General features: G+C 45.5%; 1 protein-coding gene across 4 annotated transcripts in view; it reads left to right on the top strand.

Annotated features, from left to right (window-relative positions):
* Window positions 1-23,634, top strand: part of OGDH (oxoglutarate dehydrogenase) — a 514,759-nt gene that overhangs the window by 121,718 nt on the left and 369,407 nt on the right. Inside the window, exons 4-5 of one of the 4 annotated variants that reach the window (XM_086943424.1) lie at window positions 514-616; window positions 21,545-21,589. In XM_086943424.1, the coding sequence (XP_086799550.1) occupies window positions 514-616; window positions 21,545-21,589 (148 nt within the window). Of the gene's footprint in view, window positions 1-271; window positions 366-513; window positions 617-21,544; window positions 21,590-23,634 lie in introns of all 4 variants that reach the window. The other 3 variants (XM_086943427.1, XM_086943425.1, XM_086943426.1) reach the window with 3 other exon arrangements.

The raw sequence follows: 23,634 nt of genomic DNA, 5'->3' as shown, positions 1-23,634 counted from the left end.
CAAGAAGGAAGTCCACAGTTTAGAGCGGAGCCCAGAGAGTGAATGGAAATTAATTGGATTCATTTATCTCCTGATAACGACTGGTACAGTGGCTGCTGTTGGAGTACAGTGATGATTTGAGACTTTTTTTTGTATTCGTCTTGGAATGATGAGTGATGTTTACCTGCCACAAAGTTGGGTAAATCATGACAAAGCAAATGAACTAACATCTGATGAGATTGAAAAGTGAAAACTTTCTTGTGTGTAATAACTGGTTTATTATTACTTCTAGGTCAGGGGCCACCACATTGCAAAGCTTGATCCTCTTGGCATTAATAGCGTAAATTTTGAGGATGCACCTGTAACTGTTGGTTCTCCAAACGTTGGTGAGCGTTGTTTTGCAAATATTTACTTGCAATGTTTATTTATGTTGTACTTTTTTTCCTCCCCATCCCTTTTTTTCTTTCCCTGCTCCCCGTTGCGCCTCTTTTTCTCCCCCCCAAACCCCCCCCCCCTCCCCGGCTGGTTTTGAAGATCCGAGGGCACCATGTGGCACAATTGGACCCCCTAGGGATTCTGGATGCCGATCTGGACTCCTGCGTGCCAGCTGACATTATTACGTCCTCTGACAAACTCGGTGAGGGCTTGAGAGCTGTCTGTCTTGTGCTGCTTCAGCTCCCCCTCCCCCTGTTAATTCTGCAGCACCTGGCAGTCACCCCAGAGAGGTCGAAGTTAGGGATCCATAGTTTTTAGCGCAGTAAATACAGACTGCTCTGAATCTGTTACCTAGGGTAGGACTCCTCTAAGCACCAGATCCATGAAATGGAGACCTCATCACAATCAATTGTACCTTTTCAGGGAGTGGAGAAAGGGGATCCTGTAGGCATCTTGAGGGGTTATGCATGCCCCATGGCATGTAATTAAAAACATTTAATTTCAAACCTTTTAAAATATTTATCGGCCTCTTCTTTCTACCAATTTCTCGATCTAAGCGCTCTCCAATCCACCATGTTTAGCTATGGGCCTAGGCTTTTTTCAGGTGTAGTGTACAGTTGTGGTCACCATTGCACCAAAATGCATTTAAACCATTGCAAATGGTGTCCTGTTCAAGTTAGACTAGAGGAAACCGAATGTGTTACTTGTCCTAAAATACTTCTTAGCATCTTCCAATTTTCTGCAAAGTCTGTCTTTGGTACTCTGAAGATGGAGTCTAAAACTTGATGGCTGTCCCTAAAGATGAAGAGAATATCTACTGAAGTCCTAATTAAATTCATCAACTCCGTTGTCGAGTGTTGGTCCGGGAAAGCGGGATCCATGCCCGATTTTTAAGATGTCTATAGTTGAGATACATGAATCTAAACGAACATTTCCAAAGTCAATGGTTGTGCTGAAAGCCTGTCATGGGTTATACCCTTCTGGACCCATGTTGGACACCTTTGGCATTACATGAAAGCATACATGGTAACACCTGTACAGTCAGTCTTCTGGGGAGCTCGCAGATTTAGTACCAGAGTTCACATATGGTACTGCTGGGAACTGATACATCCTGATAGTGTGCTACAAAAAAGCAGTTGGAAAAAATGCATTTGTGATACTTCTCTTATGGGTGGCAGAACAGTACGTCCTTATGGGTTCTATACTCAAAAAAGCAGCCGGTTTGATTGTATCTTATATCATGTTTGTTGAGAAATTGGATATCAACACTCCCAGACAAGACTTTGTTGACAAAGTGAAGTGAGAAATTTGAAAGGCCATTGATCCTAAGGACTCTGTAAGGGCCTTCATGCTTCCTTTCCTCGGGGTCCTTAACTTTACTGTGCTGAACCCTTGATATCCAGAAAAGATCATTCTAAATCTTTTCCCCTCAGATAACCCTGAGGCCCTGCGTTCACCAATATACATTCTTGGGAACATGTTGGTTAATGAGGGTTTGCAACTGCAGCACAACTTCCCTGGACTCCTGCAGCATCTACAGCACAGTAGTACAAATTAGTAGCAAGAGGCAGTCCAAAAACTCTTTTTCACTTGTTTAACAGATACAGCTATGGATCCCTCAAGATAAATGAAGGACCAAATCCAGATCACATTTCCAAGTCTGTAACACAGGCAATTTTTAGAACAATTAACTAAGCAAAGTTACTGTTGATGTGATACTTCAACAAGAGAGAGGATGGTGGAATGGGGACAAAGGGTTAGGGGAGAACTGCCTGGCAAGCAGGAGGATCCCTATCCAACACCCATTCGTGCTGGTAGAAATCTGCAATAGACTAGAACACTCAGTATGCCCTAACCTCGACCTCTACCGCTTGCAACCCTCAAGCACAGCGTGAATGGTACTGCTACCTGACTTAAGCTCCTAAGTATTAATGCACATTGTTTCACCGCTTCACCCAGCCGCATGCTACTGATGTAGGTTAGAACATTTAAATTACACTAACACCTCTCTGGCAGACAATCTGAGCCACCTCTGCATGAAGATGATGTGGGAGGGTAGTGTGGGGCTGTCCAGTTTGCCTCTAATCTGCTTCTAGTGACGTGGGGTAGGTGCTTGCCTTTAGTGTTGGTGGCACATGTGTGTACAGTGCATTGATGTGACTCCCCAGTGTTGATCTTGTGCTGGCTCGTAAATCACAGGAAAATGTATGATTAACTACTGCCCTTGCAGAGGCCATGTAGCTTAAAAGGAATTATGTTGTACCTGTAGAATTTCACTAGAAAAGTAGATATAAACAGGAAGGTTAGTTGAGAGAGAGAAGAATAAACGTGAATAGTGCAATACTAAAAGCTAGGCATACTGGCCAATACCTGCTGAAGTTGAGGAAGCCTTCATTGGTACTCCTGTAGCAGTTTTGAAGTGACAACATTTCCACTTCTGGAAAAGTTGGGAAAATGCATATGCATGTGCTATCTCTCAGTCCTCGCGCATGTTTGGGTCGTTCTGAATTGCTTTAGAAGTAGTCCTATATAAGCAGACCGGAGGCAGAGCTGTAATGTTGCATGCAAGGCGAGTTCACAGATGATAAAGTAGATAAAAACGAGAATGGAGGAAATTATTGTTAGATTGAGGAGTTTGAAGTGAGCAGCATGCCTCCTAGCGAGATTCTGTTAGTGTTCTGGAGCTTGTGAATTTTAGCAGTGTCTCCAGTGAAGTCAATGTGATGCATTACGTTTTCTTTAATTGTCATACGTTGAAAGTTTGATGTAAAGGCCCTTTTAGTGAAACCACCAGAGTACGGTGACACTTATGGTGGTGACAGACGCCAGTCTTGGCCGTCTTAACTTTCACTAACAGCCTGTACTCTTTGTAGGATTGGAATATACCTCGAAAGCAAACTTGAAGGGGGAGCCCTCTTGAACTTAGTATGATGACCAGGACAAGGGACAAAAGTATGTCTTGAAGCCTTTTAAAAACTTTTTCAAGACTTCAGAATGTAGAACTCTTTAGTTTAGTGATCTATCACCAGGTCCTTTCTTATATGGGTGAATGCAAGGTATGTCAACTGCTGTCTGTGGCTAAAGAGTAGGAGGACCTTGAATGAATTGCATGGTATATACAGTGAAAGCACCATAGAGTGGGTTCCCCTCGGAGAATTACATCGCAAAGAATGGGGTTTGGGGCAGCATCTTGACATTGGATACCCCAATGCCTGTCTGCAGCATTCCTGAATGAGAGAGGCTTCCAGAACTTCCAACGTTTGTCTGCTCCGGCCCTTGCAACACCATCCTACCCCAGAACCCCCAACCTACCGGTGACTCGAGTGGTAGATGAGTGTGCGTCCTTGTACCTTCTCCCAATGTCATGGGGCTCTGTGACCCTGCAGAGAAGCACCAAGTCTAATCCTTTCCAGCTATTTTGTTGTGTATTGTTTCTACATTTGCGGATTCGAGCTCCTGTGCTTGCTCCAGAATAGTAACTCCTCCTGTAAACGTTTTTCATTCAGGTTACAATTCTGCAAAAGATTTCCAATTTCTCAAAGAATTGTTAAGTTTGTTAGGTTCTTCAGATTGCCGATCCTTCATTACTCTGAAAAATGTTCATTTTCATGTTTGTTACAAATGTTCAAATCCACCCTTGACCCAATGCACCAGACCTGTAGGGATAAATGTGTTTGAATGAAAGTTGTTTGTAAAGGTCCACCAAGCAGAGTGGCATGCAGTGCTAAGTTACAGATAGGGCAGTGACAGTTCGGAATGACCTCTGGAGACCGCTGCAATCTGTCTGTGAAGTGCTGCTTGAACTATCCACCTCTGGAGAAGGAACCAGTCCTTCTGTTGTAATGGGTGGAGAGAAGGAACCCAGTCCTTCAGTTGTAACGACACCTACTGTCCAGTGCTGAGAAGCGGCTAATGTAAACTAGCCACTGAAGAACCTGCCAGTGATACCTTGTAGAGGATGGAAATGTAGCAAAAGAAACACTGCCCAACAGGAGTGAAAGCATATTCCTTGCCTTAAAGTGCCACCAGCACAATGGGGCTTTAATTCCTGTTGAAGTAAGAGTCCTTGATGAATTAGAGTGAGATGGGCAAGGCTTTGTTTGCTAGTGACCCTGGAGTACCTAGAGCATAAAGCAGATGTCTGCTGTTACAGGTTCACCTGATTCTCCAGCATTGAATCTCTTGTAGAGTCGCATGCTTCAATCATTCACTGTCGTAGACCAGGACCCCTCGGTGACAATATACAGTAGTGTACCTTTACGTACAATTACACTGAACTTGCAAACATTTCCATCCTATAAACATCATTGTAAATGATCTAAACTCAAGTCAATTTGAGGCCAGCACCCTTAGCCCTTTACCCTGCTAGAGGTTTCAAACTGCCAGATTTTCTACTGCACTTTCAGCGAGCGGAACTGCCTGGAAAGCTCTTTACAAAATATTTTTTTCAGTTTTTTCATAATTTTCTTAACCAGAACTTTTTGGTTCCAGTATGGCTGAAATGTGACAGAACAAATCTGTTCAAGGCATGCAATGCTTATGTAGAAAAAGATTTATATGGAGGAGCCACATTTAAAAGGCTTGTATTGCCTAAATCTCAATCGCAAGCCTAAGGATTTTATTTAAAGGTATACTTCAATTATGGTCATTGAAAAACATCACATCAGTGCCTACAGGTCTATACAGCTTCAGGAGTGCAACGTTCTACACAGACCTGGTCCGTTACAGCCTTTACATCATGCACTATTTAGGATTCCTGGATACTATTCAGTTTTGTACAACAGCCATTTATGGCAACATATGGAAGGCATCATGGGCGTTCTGGTATCTGTTGGATAGATTGGATTTCTGGACAGTGACTTTCAAACATCAAGGTCTTCCTGCAATTTTTCGTCCATTTATCCAAGTTTCATGCAAATTTCTTCTGCCAGAGACCATTTGATAACATCCTTATCCAGTCTCCAAATGTCTGTTGATTAGGTGTTAGCCAGTGTATTGCAATATAGCTTCCGGCTAACAAAAGACTTAAATTGCACACATCTTCTCTTGGTTTTGTTCTGTTTAATTGCATCATTGCAATGCCTGTGGAAGCAACTTTAAGCTGATCTGCATTGACTTGCATACCATTGAACTACTTGTCTTTTATACTCTTATGTGAGGGCATGCACATCCCAAGTGGAAATATCATGTGAGCTCTTGATCATTGCACTTAGGTCAACCATTATCTCGGTTCGGATCAATCCTATGAAGCATTGCTGGTGTAATATAAGTTCTATCTAGAAGGTTAAAATGCAGGAGGCAAAACCTTACATTGCTTAATGCCCAGTGTATAAGTGCAGGGGCTCCCTACCACTGCTTGTCTGTGTGTTGCACCCCACAATCTGTTTCCCATTTATCTGTAGTTCTTAACGAGTGCCTGGGTGTATTCATAAACAGAGTTATGTAAAGTCTGGGAATGCACCAACATTTCCTAAAAGACACCAACTACCTTCTCAGCACTTTTGAATCACATAGAGTGCTTTGTAAATCTCCACAAACACATTTCTCAGTCTGTCGCAAGGCATGGTGGTGGAGGGACACTTGCCTCTACCAAATGCTTCTGTTGCTCCTAGGGCACCCAATTCAAACCGCCCCCCCACCCCCCCCCCTCCTCTAGTAAGCATCATCTCTCCTTCCATTTAGTCCTATCTGTCTGCATTTAGCTGAGCAGATTTAGGAAGTAGCCACACCGGTAAGTCCCATGTGTACGTAAGCAGTGAACCTTATGTAGATCAACACATTTTCCATCCCAATACTATATCTCATTTTTTTTGTTTGAATATCTTTTATTGAGTTTTTCAGTGCATGGTCGCAATACATTTCAAAACATCGGGCAAGTGCAAGAGGTCATCCTGTCAATACACAGTAGTAGCTATGAACATCAGTGATATTATACAGGGCCTTGTTCTCATATCACAACCATTAACGTAGAAGGATAAAAGAAATAATAATTAAAACAACAGTTCCACATAATACCTCACATCTGAAAGCTTTTCCTATCTCCACAGATCAGTGGGCCCTCGACAGGGAGGTAAGAGGTGTGCAGGAATTGAGCCAATGGCACACTTCTCAAGACATGGGTCCGTCGGGTGTGGTAGTGGTATGTCCAGTGGAGTATCTAAGAGTGAGCTATCATCTGGATCGGCTAGAACCGTGGCTAGTTGCATATGAGGGTGTCACTCAATACCAAGGCCTCACACGTGTGTAATATGCTAACCCTCCTCTAAGCATATCTAGGAGACTTATCATCTAGTGTGGTCCCATATAGTAGGGTGTGGGTATTGCGAACCAATCTGAGGACATAAGGATCGCCCTCAACAGAGTGGAGTTCAAACAGTGTAACTAATGTGTCCATTGAAAAAATCATCGGGCCATTACTAACGTGATCAACTTGGGGGATGGAAAATACACGGAAGGAGAATAAAGAAAAGAGGCCGATATAGAGGAGAGAAAAGGAATAGGGGAAAAATGTAATCCAAAGAAAAGGCAAGGGGGTGTGCAAGCAGGTAATCCATTCGTGCGTGTCTAGTGTCGTATGTCGCCGTTCTCATGTGTGGGAGCTATGGCGTGGGGCGGTAGTGCATACAGTGTCCGGACCTTAACACAGATGGCGCGTACCAGGCTCTGCGCTCAGGGGATTGGCCGAACTATCAGCCTGTGGTATGATCGTAGCATCTTGCAACACGGGCATGATATGTTTGTCATAGTCCGAGTTTATATCCCCTCCTTATGCCTACACCATCTTCCCTCCCGTCCGCCATCCAAGCTATGCCCGATGAGGTGAGCTCTTAAGTTATTCCCTGGTGAAGGCATGCCTGGTGAAAAGATTTCAAGATATCATCCCTGAGCTGCGCTATTGGGAATGCCCTCAATCCTGCCGTTTCATCCCTGTGAAGAGTAGTGCTTTCCGCTGTTGCCCAGTTATTGAAGGAGGTGCGCCAATGCTTTTTACGTGTGGTGTATCCTTGTTTTTCCAATGCTTGGTGAGGAGTCTTTTGGCTGTGATGAGTCTCACATCCCAGAATCTAGCCGGGGCCTAGTTATGCTTCGTACGTCTATATAAGCCAAGCAGACATGTCTCCCATGTATGCGGCAGTGCCACACCAGTTCCCGCTGTCAACAGCGTCGTCTCTGTGTGCCACTATGTCAGTATTCTGGGGCAGGTCCAGAGCATATGGAGGATATTCGCACCCACCAGAAAGCATCGCGGGCACGCAGAGGTATCGATTGCGAAGTACTGGTTGATTTTATCTGGTGAAAAATATGCTCAGTGCAATAAGTAAAATTGGATAATCTTGAATCAGGAGTTCCGCGGAACATTAGTGGGCCCTTCTAGAATCATTGTCTATTCTTTATCTGTCCAGTCCTTCCCGCTGTCTGCTGCCCACTTGTCTCTCAGTGATTGGAGGGTGTCATGTGTGTGCAACAACAGCGCCTGTGCCAGCCAATGGATTACATGGGATCCATTTCCCATAACATGCAAATATTGCACCATTAGATGCGTCGGTAATTCCTCAGATATATCACCCCAGGCCTTCGTAAACATGCGCAGTAGAGATGCATGTAGCAGAAATTGCCCCAGAGATAAGCCAGCGTCCGCGGCCAGCCTGTCAAAAGGGACCAGGGCGCCGTCTGCATACAAGTCAGTCATTGTGTCCACCCCGGCTTGTGCCCACTGTTGTAGCATGGCCTCTGTTACTACCCCACCGTCTCTGGGAGTGCCCAACAACGGGAGGGCCGGAGCATAGGGCTTCACCAATCGGTTGAGTCTCAAACCACGCATGTAACACTTGCGGGCCACCGCTAAGTGTATTTGTATCGGACAAGGTGTCTTGGTCAGGGGGTGAAACAGCGAATGTTTCTGGGTATGGGATAGAGTCATGGTGTCAGAGGTCGTGTCATTTAAGTTCTTCCCACTCAGCCATCCAACCACCCATTGTAGCTGTGCCGCTAAGTAATAGAGCTCCTGATTAGGGACCGCTAGTCCCCCAGACGCCACCGGTGCATAAAGTTTCGTCAACGCCACTCGGGGCCTGCCTGCATTCTAAATGAGAGCTTTGACCATGGTTTCTAGCTCACGAAAAATGCGGGTCTGGACATAGACCGGTATATTAGAGTAATAATATAGGAGCCTCGGCAATACTATCATTTTCGTCAGGGTTACTCGACTGGGTACATTGAGGGGGGAGTGTCTTCCAAAAAGCCATCTAAGCCCGTAAAGAGGAAATAGCCCTGGCAATATTGCCCTCCAATATATCCATATGGGATCGATACATATTGACACCTAAGTATCGAAACGTGGTAGGGTCCCAGGCTAGCCGCACTCCGATGCGTACCTCGCATTCCTGCATGTCGGGGCAGAAGGAGTACACTCCTGACTTGTTCCAATTGACCCTCAGCCCTGAAAGGGCTGCGACCAATACTATATCTCTCATGAGGGGGGTACACCTGTGCCATTCTGGAATTTGAAAACAGATGCCCCAGCAGGTCAGCATTTTGTCAGTGCCCCACACAAGAGTTCCTTCTCTGTACTCCACTCTGGAGCAGAACAGCCAGCCACAAACTGCTATTGATCTGTTGTATATTTTGCTTCGAGATCTGAAACTCTTCAGCCTTCCTCCTCGTAATTGCATATCAACTCATCCATTTTGGTCCTACTCCTCTTCCTACCCCAGAGAAGGGAATTCTTAATTGGCCAAGACACACCTGGCTAAACCCATACATACTAGACTGAAATGAGTGCAGGCTTCTTGTCCGGACTACCATTTTTTCTATAGCTATTTGCCCTGCTTTTGACAGGGGAATCAAAACATGCAGATCCAGTGACCTTTCTATATTAGCAATCAAATTGGTAACTCTAATAGTGGGGATGCTTGAAGGCGGTGACCTACCAAACAGCCCAATGAGAACACAAGCTGATTTGGTTTAATTTATACATATTTATTTATTTATAAAATTTCTAAAGCGCACAAATACCTTCCGGTGTCTCGGCGCTAGAGTTCACAGATTGCAGAGGATATAGAACTTACTATTCACTAAAGCTCTCTAATATCCTCTGTAAGTGTGGCATAGCATTTGTGCGGTTGGATAAGTATAACAATAGATCAGCATACAATGAGTCCAGGTGTTTACGGCGATGTGTTTGTGTGTGTGTGTGTGTGTGTGTGTGTATATATATATATATATATATATATCGCCCAGTTTGACAGGTCTGACCTTAACTTGGCACAGTCAAGACTCCATGACCATAGTAAACTGCTGTAGGGACAAAGGGCACCCCTGTCATGCGCCTTGCTCCAGTTCTCTATCCTCTGATATCCAGTTTGTCATCAGAAGTCAAGGCTTGTGATATTTGTAAACCTTTCTGAGACAAAATTTGAGAAGACCTTGATAGATCACTGATGTTGGCTATTGTTAAGCAGAATATGAGGTCTGGCTTTTCAAAACCCCAAAGTTAGCAAACCAAGTCCTCATCAGAGTAGTCTGAGTACAATATTTCAACGCAGGGTGTGGGACCCTGTGACTTATTCCCTAAAGGTCTGTCACTTGGTCAGCTATTATCTATTGCTTCTAAGCAGCAAGAAGAGATGCTTAACTCACAAAGGATAAGGTTATTCCCTGCTAAGGATGAATTACCTTTGTAGAGGATTACATTTATCTCCGAATCGATGACTGGAAAGCAATCTGGAAAACAAGCAGGTCCATCAGTCATTTCAATTACTGAGCATAGGCCAACAAAGGCACTATTGATGAGACCGTCTGTTCTGTCAAAAAGAAGACTGTTGTTGGTTTTAACTCCACCGTCAACTTCAATGCCATCGTCGAGAACACTGGCTCATAGTGCCACATAATACCTGTCGACTACGCAATACTCAATGAAAATATCGACCGCACTGACAACAGCAAAAACTTTGCTAACTCTCCTGAGAACTTCAGTTTCAGCCGTTTAGTCACCTCATCAGCCTCTGTTATTTTTGGCTTTTGCATCAGCCATTTTACAGCTACTTGCCATCATGCCACTACAAACATTGATGGTGTCACTAGGTTAGACACTGAAGCATTCTTCAGTTACGAAGAATACCTAACACTTTCAGAAAAATTGAATATTCAATATTTTGATTCTGAAGAAGCGTATGAGGAAGCTATGTTCTCACTATGCAGGGAGCACAAGGTTCAGTCACCTGGAATAGGGCAAGGAACGGTGGCAGGAATGCTGTGTACCCCCTTCAGTCTACGATGCAAGATCCTTTATAGATATTGAACTTGATACAATACATGATTAACAATCTCTATCAAAGGCTACCACCTCCTGTACAACCGCAGCCTGAAGTGGTGTCAATTCTTCAACCTCCAGTCATCTTCCAGTATCTTCAACTGCTGCTCAAGAACACATGATGATTTACATCCTCGACCTGGAGCATCCCCATGAACTCAGCCCTACCAAAGAAGGTAGGTGCAGAGCTGTGCAGCGGATGACTCCAATTCTGATGACCACTGAGATTACAGGCCACGTGATTATGATGATATTGGCAGCGGAAGATGGTCATCTTTTAGTTACTACGATGACACAGATGCATCTGCAGTAGACAGTCCAGACTGTCTGAGTAATGACTTAATGAAATACATTTATAATTCCTCTTTCTAGGCAAGATCTGAGGGATTCTCCCCCAGATGATCTGGGGAGTATTTACAAACCTTGACATTTATTTTAAATGGTGTGCAATATGAGTATTTGTACACAGTAAGAGTAATCCGTTCTTCCTTACCTTTTCCCACAGGAGTTTACCATTCCTCTTTTGTTTTGTCTAAGTGCAAACACAAAGCTAGGAAGAAAACATTTAAACATTCATGACGGAAAACTTTCATTAAAGTCCTGAACACTGTGTCATGCTGCCAGTTGTCACAACTGAGGTAGAGGTGAGAAGAGTGCTGCACTCTTTGTTTCGTCCAATATTTTAACTGGACAGCAGACTGAATGATTATATGGAGTCTTAGTTTCTCTAGCTCGGTATCATTCATAGATTTATAACTTATTCTCCAGTACCTGACTGTAAACAATATAAGTTCATCCATGAAAGTCAGTATCCTTTTGGGCTGCTATTACAGGTATATAGAGCTTTTCCGTGACATTGAGGCTCTTTCCTGACTCGCATCTTGTTTTTTTATTTGGACTGTAAGGAAGTGATTTTTTTTTTTGCATGGCTGCCCCCACTTTTTGCCGAACTGCTGATGTGCTTTAACTGAGTGTGCCCTGGTTTCCCGCCAAATAGGTACCTACGGCCTATGTTCTTTCCCTAAACTGCATTGAAAACAAAACCCAGTTGGCACTCTTTGGCCACAGGTCAGTCCCTTGTAGATGGTACCAAGGGCACTGTGGCCAGGGAAGGCCTCTAAGGGCTGCAGCACTTATTGTGCCACCCTCAGAGGCCCTGTACCTCTACACACACACACAGTGCCAGGCTGCGTGTTTTGGTGCAGAACAAAGTGAAGAATCGACATGACACACATTCCTGTGTGCCATGCCTGCACCCACTGCTTTGGCATAGGTCAGCCATCCCTCTAGCTGGATGCACTTTACCAGTGGTGAGGGTACAGGTGCATGAGCCCTGTGCCCCTACAGTCCATTCTTAGACCTTGTAAGTGCAGAAATGCCATTAAGAGTATATGGTGCTGGGAGTTTGTCATAAGGAACTCTACAGTACCATAACAGCTTTACTAAAAACTGAAGTTTGGTATCAAACTTCTCAGTACATTAAACCCACACTGATGCCTGTGTGTGATTTAATGAAAAATGCACACAGAGGGCATCTTAGAGATTCCCCCTGAAAAACGACCTAACACTAGTGTCCAGGCTAAGTGGCTGCTCTCCAGCTGCCACCAACAGACATGTTTCTGGACCCCTTGGTCGAGAGCCTGCTGCTCTTGGGGGTCTGAAACAATGCACATCCAAGGACGAGGTGCCAAGCCGCCTCCCCCTCCAGGATGGGCAGGGTCCACGAAGGGAAAGATTCAAAGGCTTGCCGCATCTGTGAGCTTCCCGAGGCCTTTTGCTGCTTCCAGCAACTGGCCCCCACCGGTTCTGACACCCACTTTGGGCCGGAGAATCGGTGGGAAAACCAAGTGAGGAAGGGAGGTGTGTCTACCTTTGCCAACCGCACCCCTCATGTGTGGGAGGTGAAGGTGGAGCACAACTCTGTTACCACCATCTTGCAGATGTGGGGACCCAGCCAACCAGAGTGATGCATATGCCCCCCTCCCACTGGAGGGTGGCATAATAGAGGGTGTATCCACCCCAAGGAAGGGAACCATTGGGCCCAACCTTTACCTACCCTGAACCTTGCCTCCTCAGACAGGAACCGACCAAGAAGAAAAGAAGGACCTAAGAGCTGTGCTGAAGCTAAGAGGAGGAGGAGGACGCCCACTGACTTGGCCCCAGCCCTACCGGCCTGTCCCCACCTTGAACCTGCAGCAGCAAAATCCTGGTGTGTCCTGCAGCCAGCAACCTCAAGAACTCAGAGGACCTGCCCTACCGTCCACAGAAAAGACTGTCTCCCGTGAGTTCTGGATTTGCTCACCCACAGACTCTGGCTCCGGGCTAATCCGCGAGTCCGCACCCGACGCCCATGGCACGAGTTCGAGTGGCCCAACACCACGAGGAGGTCTCCCCGGCGATCCTGGCCTGAGATCTGGTGATTTCTGACCTGCCTCGAATCTCACAGCGAAGCCTGCAGCCTCTTTCTGGAGGATTCCGTCAACCGCAACCGGAGCTGGCAAGAAACCCTGATGCCTAAAGACACCCCTGCACCCGAAGTACCAAAGCCTTGGGTGGCCCAATGGCGGTGTCCCAGCATCCCAACTTACCTCTCCAACCGGTGGTCACCCCCAGAAGATCTTCGTCCCCGAGCCTGCAGTCTTTGTTGAAACCAGATACTCCCCATTAAAATCAACAGGGCACCCAACGCCAAAACAGCACCCTGCACCCAATCGCCCCAGTGCCGCTGTGTGAGAAAGTGGCTCTGTATATACTGTTCCTAAATAGGTACAGTGTGCACAGAGTCCACAGACCCCAGAGGTTTGGCAGAGAATAAAGTTAGATGTAACCTTATTCTCTAAAGTGGTAGCTTTTTTCGAGCAGTAAGGCAGTATCAGAAGACAGTGTAAAGCATTTGTTGTACACACTCAGTCAGCAAATGGTCTCACACACTCAAGAACTGAACTCTAGGCCAATGGTTTTATATCAAGATATAGTTATTTTATTTTAGAGCCAACAAGGAATCAAAATATACTGTTCGAGGCATATGAGCTGCAGATTCTACACTTTGCATTAGATCGCCACCTGCTGTTGGGCTCGGATGATTGCATGTTGTTGTCGCCTTGGAAGAAGTCTTTGTAGTCATGAGATAGGTGACTCCTCCCTTGGACGATCGTGCGCATGGGCATCGGCTCCATCCTTAGATTGTATTTTTCCGCCACTGGGTTCGGATGAAACTTTTCTGCTCCGGTTCGAAATCTACTTTTCAAGTACTTCAACGCGTAACTTCTACCTGTCTGGAATTCCATCACAACAGACAAGTGGGTAAGACAAATTATCCAGTATGGTAACTGCCTAGAGCTTGCAGCTACCCCTCCACATAACCACCCAGATGGCGTCCAATGTCCACAGAAGAGCCAACGCTGCTCCAACAAGAGGTTCTCTCATTGCTGCAAAAAGATGCAATAGAGCTAGTTTCGTTAAAACATCAAGGAACAGGGGTTTACTCTATTTCCTAATACCCAAAAAGGAGGGAACACAAAGACCAATTCTAGACCTAAGGCCACTCAATCTGAATATACACTCAGATCATTTTCACATTATCACTTTATAACAAGTGCTCCCATTGTTGCAACAAGGCGATTTCCTAACCACACTAGACCTCAAGGATGCCTACTTCCACATTCCCATACATCCTTCTCACAGGAAGTATCTCAGATTTGTACTAGAAGGACAACACTATCAGTTCAAAGTCCTTCCATTCGGGGTCCCAACTGCACCACAAGTGTTTACAAAGTGCCTAGCAGTAGTAGCAGCACATCTCAGAAGACAACATATCCACGTCTTCCCATACTTTGAATGACTTGGCTTTTATGAGCCAATCGTCTATCAGTGTGTCCAACACATATCTCAAACAATTCAAACACTGCACAACTTGGGGTTTACAATCAACTACACCAAGTCATATCTCCAGCCCTCTCATGTACATAAATACCTTGGGGCTACCATAAACACCAATACAGCTCTAGCTTATCCCAGTCCAGCCAGGATATAGAGCAATCAAGTCTTAGTTACAAGGTTTCAAAACCAAGACTCTCTCCCAGCCAGAGTGTTCATGCAATTAATAGGCATGATGGCATCTTGCATTTTTATTGTACCATATGCAACACTGCAAATGCGCTCATTACAGGAATGTCTAGCACATCAGTGGAATCAGGCACAAGGACAACTAACAGACCTGGTGTTGGTGGACAGCCGCACACATCGCTCTCTGTAGTGGTGGAACACCAAAAACTTGTCCAAAGGGTGGCCGTTCCTGAAGCCAGTTCCACAGATAGTACTCACAACGGACTCATCCCTGATAGGATGGGGAGCACATCTGCTCCCCCACGCAACTCTGTGAAGATGGACCGCTCAACAAAAGGTGCTTCACATCAATCACCTAGAGTTGCTGGCATTTTTTCTAGCACTAAAGTCCTTCCAAGTGCACATACGGAACAAAGCTGTCTTAATCTGGACGGACAACATGACAGCCATGTACTACATATAAAAACAAGGAGACACACATTCCCTGCTGCTGTTCCAGCTTGCACAAAACATTTGGAGATGGGCCATTCCACAAAAGATATATCTGCTTGCAGAACACCTTCCAGGAGTTCACAGTCAGATAGCCGTTCTGTTAAGACGACAGACACAATAGATTCACCAATGGGAACTACATCTGCAAGTTCTTCAACCATTCTTTCACAAGTGGGGTCATCCAGACATAGACCTGTTTGCCACACACGAAAACGCAAAATGTCCAACCTTTGTCGCCAGGTTTCCACACCCGTTGTCCAAGGGCAATGCGATATGGATGAACTGGTCATGCAGATTTGCGTACGCTTTTCCGCCAATGCCACGATACCACTACTAGTGGTACGCAAGCTCAGACAACAGTCTCTCAAACTGATCCTGATAGCTCCTACATGGGCACACCAACCGTGGTTCACCACACTGCTAGAACTTTCTCTAGTTCCACACCAAAAACTGTCTCTGACACCATCCATGCTAACGCAGAACCATGGAGACATCAGGCATCCAGATCCAAGTCAACTGAATCTGGCGATCTGGCTCCTGAAGTCTTAGTTTGGTTACCTTAATCTGCCACCAGACTGTATGAATATCATTAAAGAAGCCAGAAGACCTACTACTAGAGCTTGCTATGCTGCTAAATGGAAAAGATTTGCAATTTTCTGCACTAATAATCAAATTGATCCTTTAGATGCTTCCATCCAAAATATTAAAAATACTTATTTCTCCTAGGCTACCACCCTCTCCAGTGTGGAACCTAAACATTGTTATTACCAGGCTCATGGGACCCCCTTTTGAACCTTTACACAAATGTGGACTGCAATTTCTCACATGGAAAACAGCTTTCCTCATTGCTATTACCTCTCTTAGAAGAGTTAGTGAGATTCAAGCTTTCACTATACAAGAACCATTCTTACAATTACATCGTAACGAAGTGGTTCTAAGGACTAATCCTAAATTCCATCCTAAAGTAATTACTTCTTGTCATCTAAACCAATCTGTAGAGTTACCAGTATATTTTCAAAATCCAGACTCTGTAGCAGAGAGAGCTCTACACACACACTAGATGTCAAAAGAGCTCTTCTCGATTACAGCGATAGGACCAAATCCCTTTAGCAAAACAAAGCGACTATTTGTAGCTTTCTCTCCACCACATAAAGGCAACCCCATTTCTAAATCAGGAATTGCAAGGTGGATTGTTAAATGTATACAAATATGCTATCACAAGGAAAAGCGCACATTAACAGTTCCTCCTAGAGCGCACTCCACAGGCAAACTAGGAGCCTCCATGGCTTTCTTAGGGAACATTCCCCTAGAAGACATCTGCAAGGCAGCAACATGGTCTACAACACGCACCTTCGCTAAACACTATTGTGTTGATGTGCGAGCCAAGCAGCGAGCTGCAGTAACCCAAGCTGTCCTCAAAACTTTCAAACTACTGCAACGGATACAGGTGACCCCTGCTAGGGCAGACACGGCTGCACAATCGATGCAAAGTGTAGAATCTGCAGCTCATAAGCTTCGAAAGGAAAATGCTACTTACCAGTATGCATCTATTCTGGGCATGTAGCGCTGCAGATTTCTACACGCCCTCCCGCCTCCCCGGGACCTGTATCTGTTCCAGTTTTATCTTAAATAGATATACACGCATGGACATCCCTTCTTTCTCTCTACTAACTCATCATTTCCCATCATGGCGAAAAACAATCCAAGGATGGAGCCGATGCCCATGCGCACTATCGTCCAAGGGAGGAGTCCCATATCTCGTGACTACAAAGACTTCTTCCAAGACGACAACATGCAATCATTCGAGCCCAACACCAGGTGGCGATCTAATGCAAAGTGTAGAAATCTGCAGCTCTACATGCCAAGAACAGATGCATACTGGTAAGTAGCATTTTCCTCTCAGAATGAGTTACTTTAGTTAAATACTTTGCAAATAGGCAATAGACTTTTGGAATGCAATAGTTACAGTTTGTTGCAATAGGCAACACAATTTCAACCCCAATAACACATTGAGCTCAATGGGAATTTCTAAAAGGTCATAGATTCCTTCCAGGATTACTTTTCTAACTGCAGGACTGGATCCTACAATCAGTCCTGAGACAGGTACTGTAAACAGTTGAGAAAAATCGGTTAAGTCACTGTAGTGATTTTTAAGTAATATGTTGGTATTTTAAAAGTTGACAGAAGAAATTTCACAGAAAAACAGTCCATGATTTCCTATGGGACAAATTCACTTAGCAGGTAAGTGGGGTTATAGTTACTCTTTCTAACTCTGGGATGGATCCTAGATCCAGCACTGGTACACCACCTGTAAACAGTTGAAGGATTGTGTTTTTGTTATACAGGCGATTTTTAACGAATATTTGTAAGTTTGCAAAATCGACACTTAGAAACTTTTTCTACAAAAACCAGGCCATGTTATCCTATGGAAGGACATTTAGATTGCAGGTAAAGTATGTTTGCGTTACTTTTGTAATCCAGTGCTGGGCTCCTACGTCCAGCACTGGGACATCTATCTTAAACAGGGTAAGTAATTACGTTTTTGTAGTTTCTACGATTTTTAAGGAATATTTGTAATTTGAAAATATCCACACTTAGAAGAAATTTCACAGAAAAACAGTCAATGATTTCCTATGGAAGATAATTGAGTTAGCTGGAAGTACGGTTGTAATTACTTTTCAGGGTCAGTGCTGGGTACCAAGATCCAGCACTGGGGTCTCTCCTGACAGCAATTTTCAAGTGAAACCAGTCCCATGTTACCCTAAGGAAGAAAAGGTAGTTATCGGCTTTTGGGTAAGTACTCAACTGGCAAAGTTAAGGTTCTGGGCATAGACTTGGGGGTCTCCCATGGTCAGGTAAGTACAGTAGTTACACCCTCAGCGGCAGGTGCAGAGGTAGTTAGGCCCAATGTTATCCTATAGAAGGCAGGGGGCCCTTGGTTGGTGACTGCTGGCTAGCAGGCCATGCGGCTGTGGGAGCTGGGCTTCTGGTCACTTACTCGGGGCAAGTGGGGAAGTGAGATAGGGTAGAGGTTGCACTCCCAGGGGCACTCGGGCGGCTGGGTGCAGGGTGCTTTTGAGCCGTCGGGCGCTCAATGTTATTCAAAGGAGATCTTGGAAAATGAACAAAGGCTGCAGGCTCGGGGACAGAGATTTTTCAGGTGCGACCACCACTTCGAGAGGTAAGTTGGGAAGCTGGAGGAGGGGTGGACACCCAGGAGTTGGGCACAGGAGGTTGTGGGGCGCCGGGTGCAGGGGTTTCTTTTTGGCGTCAGGAAATCTTACCCTCAGCTGGTCGCGGTAGGGGGGTCCCTGGTTCTGAGGCTGCAGGCGTCGTCTGGTTCGTCAAGGGGGGTCTTTAAGCACTGGACTTCGGGTCTCAGTCGCCGGGGGGACGTCCTCGTGCTCTTGACTCACTCCGGCACAGGTCAGGCTTGGCGGGTGCAGTGTGTGCACGGTTCCCAGTTCCAGGCTGATGCCAGGGCTTGTTACTTGCTGCGAGCAGTACCACTGCTCGTGGGAGACCCAGGTAGTCCGAGTCACAAGGCAGTCAGGTCCTCCGGGGGTTTTGAGGTTGCTGACCACTAGAGTCGCCAGGGTTTAGCAGGAGCAGGTTCGAGGGTCGTCAGGCCGGTAGGGCTATGACCAAATCAGTTGGTGTCTTCCTCTTTTTAGCAGCTGCACGGCAGGTCTTCTTGTTTCTTGTTTCGGAATCTGGATCTGGGGAAGGAAGGTTCAGGGTGCCCCTAAATACTAAGTTTAGGGGCATTACAGGTAGGGACCAATGGGTCCCTGACCTGGAGTGAGTACACCCCCTAGCCTGCTCCTCTCCTGTGGGAGGGGGGCAGGAGCCTATCTCTGATTGGTCATGGCTCTCCATCTTCAAGATGGCCGGAGCCAGGGGTTGTTTCACCTCGCCTCTTCTACCTGAGGGGTGGAGTTGGCACAGGCTGGCACACCCCCTTTCCTCACTGAGGGTTTCCCACCAGTTTTCCCGCCAGAGTGGGGGTCAGAACTGGTAGGGGCCAGTTGCGGAGTACAGCAAGTGGCCTGGAGAAGCTCACAAAGGCCGAATGCCTTTGAAGCTTCCCCTACCCATCCTGGGGGAGGAGACCTTACACCTTGCCTAGGATGTGCATTGTTGCAGGCCCAGGAGAGCGGGGTGCTCTCCACCCAGTGGTCCAGCAACATGTCTGCTGTGTGGCAGCCTAGGCAGCCTCTCAGACAAGACGTGGATTGTAGGTTCGGTTTCAAGGGGCATCTCTAAGATGCCCGCTGTAGTGCATTTTACATTAAATCCTACACTGGCATCAGTGTGGGTTTAATGTGCTGAGGAGTTTGATATCAAACTTGTCAGTCTTCAGTGTAGCCATTATGGTGCTGTGGAGTTCGTAATGACAAGCTCCCAGCACCATATACTCTTAATAGCATCACTGCCCTTAGTGTCCAGGAATGGCTCTGGGTACTGTAGGGGCACAGGGCTCATGCACCTGTGCCCACACCACTGGCACAGAGCACCCAGCTAGAGGGGTGGCTCATGCATGCCAGGGCAGTGGGTTTGTGGGCATGGCACACAGGGATGTGTGCCATGTCGACTCTTTGTTTAGTTCTGCACCAGGACACTCAGCCTGCAAAGGCAGTGTGTGGGTGTCAGGGTAAAGGGTCCCTAAGGGTGGCACAATAAGTGCTGCAGCCCTTAGGGGTCTTCTCTGGTCACAATGCCCTGGGTACCTAGGGTACCATTTACCAGGGGCTGACATGTGGCCAGAGATGCCAATTGGGTTTAGGCTTTAGTACAGTTTTTAGGGAAGGAACACAGGCCTGGGAATCTGATTGGCAGGGACCCAGGGCACACCAAGGAAAAGGGTATCAGGCAAAAAGTGTGGGGGGTGGGTTACTGTAACAGAAACCCACTTCCCTACACACTGCAGGTGTACTTTGGGTGATATCTCAGATCACCCTTTGCCCTGAGCCTAACACCAGGAGCTTCGCTCCCAAAACCTTGTGGCCTGCTCGTGAGCAGCCTCCAACTGGAGGCCCCCCGGCCCCCATTGGATAACATTGGGCCTCAGCACTCTGCACCCGGCAGCCCTAGTGCAGCTGAGGGTGCTTTGAGAGTGCATCCTTGACCCTGGGGGAACCCTTGTTCTAACCCCAGAAACTCGACCCCAAAGACTGAGTATTTACCTGTTCACCGATAACTTCATTTCTCTCTGTAGGAATACATAGACTGTTTTCCCTTGAAAAATGTTCTAAGTGTGGAGTTGAATTGTATGAAAACCTGAATAACTACATCTGTGCAAAATTGATTCTAATGACCTTTTCTCTAGGAAATGGCCCAGTGTTGCATCTAGGCATATCACACTGAGTAGAAAAAGTAACTTAAAAAGTAATCTGAAAAGTAATTTCTACATTATAACCTAATTGTGCTTCAAACAACTGTATTTGAACTTGCATTCAATTGTAAAAAATTGCATAAGATTTTGCAACGCATGTATTTCACTTACCTGTGACAGGCTTGGTTCTAGAAATAAAATAAGTTAATATTTTTTATACAAACAAAATTGGTCTGAGTTCAGTCTGAGTGTGTGACATAAATCGCTGATTGAGTGGGTACAAGGAAAATTAACACTACCCTCTGATGGAGCCGCACTGCTCGTCCACACTACCACAAATAGAGAGTAAGGTAATATCTATTTTTACCTCTGCCTACCTTTGGGGTTCCACTGGACTGTGTGCCCACTATACCTCACTTTGGTATAGTATATACAGAGCCAGCTTCTTACAAGGACACATAAATGTGATCAGCTAAGACTAGATTTGCACCCTACCCCCTCAAATGGTCGAGGTTTCAGTACCTTTTACTGAAAGATGTAGTAAAATGCCAATACTTTGGAGGCCCTCCTGAAGGCCATAATAACGAGGCCAGTGTAAACCTGAGCTACGAAAGGGCATTAGGCTTCTTCGAAGCATTCTCTTGTGCCAAGTAACGTTTTTCTGTCCATGTTTGTTGACTTCTTGTTCTAGTTGACCTTATGAATGTGCATGGGAGAAATGTCTCCTTAACCACTAGAACGTGGGGTAGTTTAACTGACAAAGAGCTGAAAATTGAAATGCAAAGTGTCACTTGGCGCAATGAGGCCAATGAAGCAGGCTCTGTTTTTCCCCCATTAACTTTTTTTCCGCATCCACAGTAGTCCTTACTAACTGACCAGGTCTTTCTGTCTTTTTCCTGGCGTGTGCCTGCAATTCCCTTTCCCAGACCTTGCAGCATTCATGGAACGGCTGAGAGTTCTAACAGTGGGAGGTATGCAGACATCCTTTCTAACCATCCCGGGCATTGGTTCATAATTGGTCATATAATGGAACTAACCAGAGCATGCACCAATTCGATGAACAGACAATGAACTAATTTTAGTTCGAGGAATAAAACCTCCTGTTTGGAATACCTGAGTTCAAGGAGATGCATGTTTGTTTTCCATGAATTCTGACTTGCTGAATTTATGGATACGCTGGCACTTGTGTATGTAACTCCCTGACATTCAGTATCCCACTTATTTAACATGGGAAGAGTATTGTGCCGAAGGTGGGATTTTGATATACAATTTTATGAGGCACTCCTGAAGACTCGGGAACGCCTCAAGTTATTGTGTAGTAGTTGACACCCTCCTTAGCTTCTTGATGACTTTTCTTAGAGAAACGTGCAGATAGCTGAAGGATGGTTGATGGGTGGTGAAAGAAAATGACATTCTTATTGGTGTTGCTGTCTCCATTTGTACGACCTGAGGGCCTAAGGGGACCTACAAGGATTGGTGTATATGAATGAGAAATAGGAAAGGAAACTGAGGAAATAAGGTGATGGAGGAAGGTCTTGAAGAATAGCCTGGGGAGAAAGGCATTGAAAGAAAGCTCATGGAGGAGAGAATTGAAAATGAATGTGGAAGAGGGGATAGCAAAGAGCTCAGAGAAGCGGGGAAAGGAAGGGGAGCCTGGGCATGAGGCATAAATAAAAAGAGGAGTACAAAAGAAGATTGGGCTGGAGGCTTTGAGGGGAAATGCACAGTCTGGTGTACGATTCAGCTGTTCACGGTTGCTCTTACAGAGGTCCACCCTGTGTAATCAAGCTGTGTATTAAATATGTATTGAAAAAATGCTCCTCCCATGTTAAATAAATAATGTTTAGGAGTGCATATGATGTGTGGCTGTAATCCGATAAGCAGCTAAGGACTACGCCCCAAAGGAGGGTAAGCCTATAGTTGTTTATGATCTATGCGGATTACAGCTACACCTAATTTTCTTGTATATTGTTCACACCACCAGAGGCTTGTAACCGTATGGGTTAGTTGAAGCATTCTGCTTTTCCTCCCGTATAATTCGAGAAAGATTAAAGTTGGCTTGCTGTAAATGTCCAGACCTTTGGCCGTGGAAGGTCTTGCCCAGGTATGTGGATATTTATTCTTTTTGTGTAACTTTTGCCATACTAGAAGCACTTCAGTGTGCTTTTGAGCAGCTTGTCGGGATAGGAATTGGGCTGCTGTGTGTGTGTGTTAGCCAGTAGTCTGTAGAGGTCCAAGTCATCCTGAATAGTGTTGTCTCAGAGCCTCAAAAACAAAAAGGGAGGAATCAAGGGATAGAAGTTGATACAGAGACCACAGAAGGGGACACGAGAAATGCCCAAAGCAACAGCCATGGATTGCGGAGACAAGTAGCAATTGCTTCAGGATTAACAAGTTGCTAACTCTTAACTCTTGGGACACTCCGTAGACCTATGTATCATAGCTATATATCATTTTGGGGGAATACGTGAATTAACAACTGCCACTGATAATTTATCTGGGTCATGTTCCAGTCAGTATTTAGTTTTGGGCTCTCTATGCCATGCAGACTGGGAGCAAGCATATACAAATAAGCCTTGGTCCTGCTGGGCTGTGTGCGCTTCTGTATTCTTTTTGAAGTCACTAGCTGAACCATCTGTCGTCCTCTCAGGGGGCAAACAAAGTTGAATAAGTAAATAGGTGTCTTTTTAATGTGTAGAATACTGTAACTAACTTGCACAGAACTAGAGAATGAGGACATACATTCCAGTAGCTGTTATAATTGGAGTCCTAGAAACAAGACTAGCACTCAAAGGAATAGAACAGGAACAGCTTGGCAGTAGACACGAATCCAGAGTTATAGTAACCGGGCCATGGAATAAACTATAGTTACAGACCTGGCACACCAGGTGCACAAAACCAACTTGTATACAAAACGTGAGAGGGACAGCATCCCACTGGCAACATTTGATTTGCATTTAGCTGTGTTGCAGCTTTGAAGCATGTTTCTATACATGGTGACGCCCTGAAGCCTGCT

This window comes from Lissotriton vulgaris, chromosome 11, assembly GCF_964263255.1.
Source record: "Lissotriton vulgaris chromosome 11, aLisVul1.2, whole genome shotgun sequence".
Lineage (NCBI taxonomy): Eukaryota > Metazoa > Chordata > Amphibia > Caudata > Salamandridae > Lissotriton > Lissotriton vulgaris.
The sequence above is the reverse complement of the archived record's forward strand: the minus strand, read 5'-3'. Positions and strand labels throughout refer to the sequence as shown.